This window comes from Silurus aristotelis, assembly GCF_946808225.1.
Source record: "Silurus aristotelis genome assembly, contig: scaffold_286, whole genome shotgun sequence".
Classification (NCBI taxonomy): Eukaryota; Metazoa; Chordata; class Actinopteri; order Siluriformes; family Siluridae; genus Silurus; species Silurus aristotelis.
Window position 1 is genome coordinate 1 of NW_028149005.1, and position 2,500 is coordinate 2,500.

General features: G+C 42.0%; 1 protein-coding gene across 1 annotated transcript in view; it reads right to left on the minus strand.

The window, feature by feature from the left end:
- Nucleotides 1-22: 22 nt before the first annotated feature.
- Nucleotides 23-2,500, minus strand: part of LOC310723088 (uncharacterized protein) — a gene marked incomplete at its 3' end in the record, with an annotated part of 3,861 nt that continues 1,383 nt past the window's right edge. Inside the window, exons 2-5 of the mRNA XM_083570920.1 lie at nucleotides 1,292-1,387; nucleotides 836-954; nucleotides 502-577; nucleotides 23-138 (exon numbers count right to left, since the gene is read on the minus strand). Coding sequence (XP_083427046.1) covers nucleotides 23-138; nucleotides 502-577; nucleotides 836-954; nucleotides 1,292-1,342 — 362 coding nt within the window. The remainder of the gene's footprint in view (nucleotides 139-501; nucleotides 578-835; nucleotides 955-1,291; nucleotides 1,388-2,500) is intronic.

Below are 2,500 nucleotides of genomic sequence, written 5' to 3' on the forward strand. Positions count from 1 at the left end.
TGAGAGAGAGAGAGATTCTGACCTTAAGGGGCGTTTAGATAAGGCCTTGGTAACAGCACACACATGATCCGTGACTTCCTGCCAGCCAAACAGGAAGTGGACTGATACATTGTTGTAGAGCTGCAGGTACACAAGCACCTACACAACATGGAGACACACAAACTGACATCTATTTTTACAGCCCTTGCTAACTTCGCTAGAATTCAAGCTGGAACACAACATTTGATGGTCTTGTTGGTTGCATCGTAGCGAAATAATTTGCTAAACAGTCGTATTTCTAATAGCTAGAAAATGTTATAATGTTGGACTGGTGCTTACACATTTCCCTGATTTGATTCCTAGCATGCTCATTTGTTTCTCGAATCCTGTTTTACCTCAGTAGGTTGATAGCAACCAAATAGCTGTTCTGCTAACATGCTGTTATTGTGCAATAGATGTTCTAGAGTTGACCATCATCAGGGTTAAAGGTCATTTAAGTGAAAGCAGGACGTGACCTCTGACCTCCTCAATGTCGATGTTCTGGAGCCCAAGTTGAGAACGTGGACACGTCTCATCTTCCTCATAATACAAGTCTCTGCTACACACAAAAAGCCATGTATAACCACATAACAAAGACTTTATAAGTAAAAATGTGTGCACAGTATGATTGTGTGTATGTGTGTGTGTGTGTATATAACACACACACACACACACACACACACACACACACACACACACACACACACACACACACACACACACACACACACACACACACACACACACACACACACACACACACACACACACACACACACACACACACACACACACACACACACACACACACACACACCCTTGATAGTACTGCCCCCTGGTCACCAGCACTGAAATGACTGCTTCTGTTTTTCTGTTCAGATACCCACAGAGAGGCTGGAACAGAGACTCCGCCTCCTCACAACCACCAATCAGAGCCTGAGACAGACAACAGAAAATCACAACATTACACAGCACCAACATGACGGCAAACCATTTTCTTTGCACAATCACTGGTTTCCGAGCTACTGGCTTATGACTTTACAGGAACTTGCGAGCTAGTAGATCTTAACATTGCTCTGTTTGATAGCAGCTAGCATGCTAACAAGTTCCTGTAAAAGGTGTTTCTCTTCAGAACCTAAAAATAAACTCTGGACAGGCCACACCCACAAGAGACATACAGGAGAAATGGCTTGCAGGGTACGAAAAAGGGGCGAGGGACTGTGTTGGTAACCAAACATGGAACATGGCCCATGTGTACACAATGAGATGTTACCTGTTTGATGGACATCATCATGTCCACAAACTCAATCTGAGTGACAACCATCAGCACCTGGTCTTCCTCAACCACCCTACTGTCTTCATCCTCAGTCTACACACACACACACACACACACACACACACACACACACACACACACACGTAATCTGACACAGCGTGTGTGAGGTGCTGGTGAACATTTGAGTAGATCTGTATTTATTCACTAAACATAAAATATTGTACACAATTATTGATTTCATTTATAGATTATATTTATACTATAAAGTGTCACATTGTGTAGTGTTAGTGTGTGTTACTATGTGCATTGTTAGTGTGTTACAGTGTGTATTGTTACAGCATGTAGTGTTAGTGCATCACAGTGTATAGTGTTACAGTGTGCAGTGTCTCCGTGTGTGGTGATACAGTGTTGCAGTGTGTAGTGTTACTGTGTGTAATGTTAGTGTGTATTGTTACATTAATGTAGTGCATCACAGCGTATAGTGTTACAGTGTGTTAGTGTGTAGTGTTTCCGTGTGTGGTGATACAGTGTTGCAGTGTGTAGTGTTAGTGTTTTACAGTGTGTGTAGTTTTAGTGTGTATTGTTACAGTATGTAGTGCATCACAGCGTATAGTGTTAGTGTGCTAGTGTGTAGTGTTTCCGTGTGTGGTGCTACAGTGTTGCAGTGTGTAGTGTTACAGTGTGTAGTGTTAGTGTGTTACAGTGTGTGTAGTGTTAGTGTGTATAGTTACAGTATGTAGTGTTAGTGCACTAGCGTATAGTGTTAGTGTGTAGTGTTTCCGTGTGTGGTGCTACAGTGTTGCAGTGTGTAGTGTTACAGTGCATAGTGTTAGTGTGTTACAGTGTGTGTAGTGTTAGTGTGTATAGTTACAGTATGTAGTGTTACAGTTTGTTTCATTGTGTAGTGTAACAGTGGAAAGTGAAACAGTGTGTTGTTTTACAGTGTGTTACATTGTTTAGTGTAACACATGTGCAAGTAGAATTTATCCAGACTGTCCAGGCGCATGGGCAAAAGGTTTCAGATTGGTACCTTCACTGTAACAGAGTTACACACAGTCACCTGGAATGCATTATTAAGTCTGTTTTTTTATTGTGTAGTGTTGTTGTGCATGCATATCTATGTAAACAATATTTAGCACACACTTGTAGCCTGACACCGTCTGTCAGTAGCAGCAGCAGCAGACTAGTTGCGCTAAAATAGCAGCA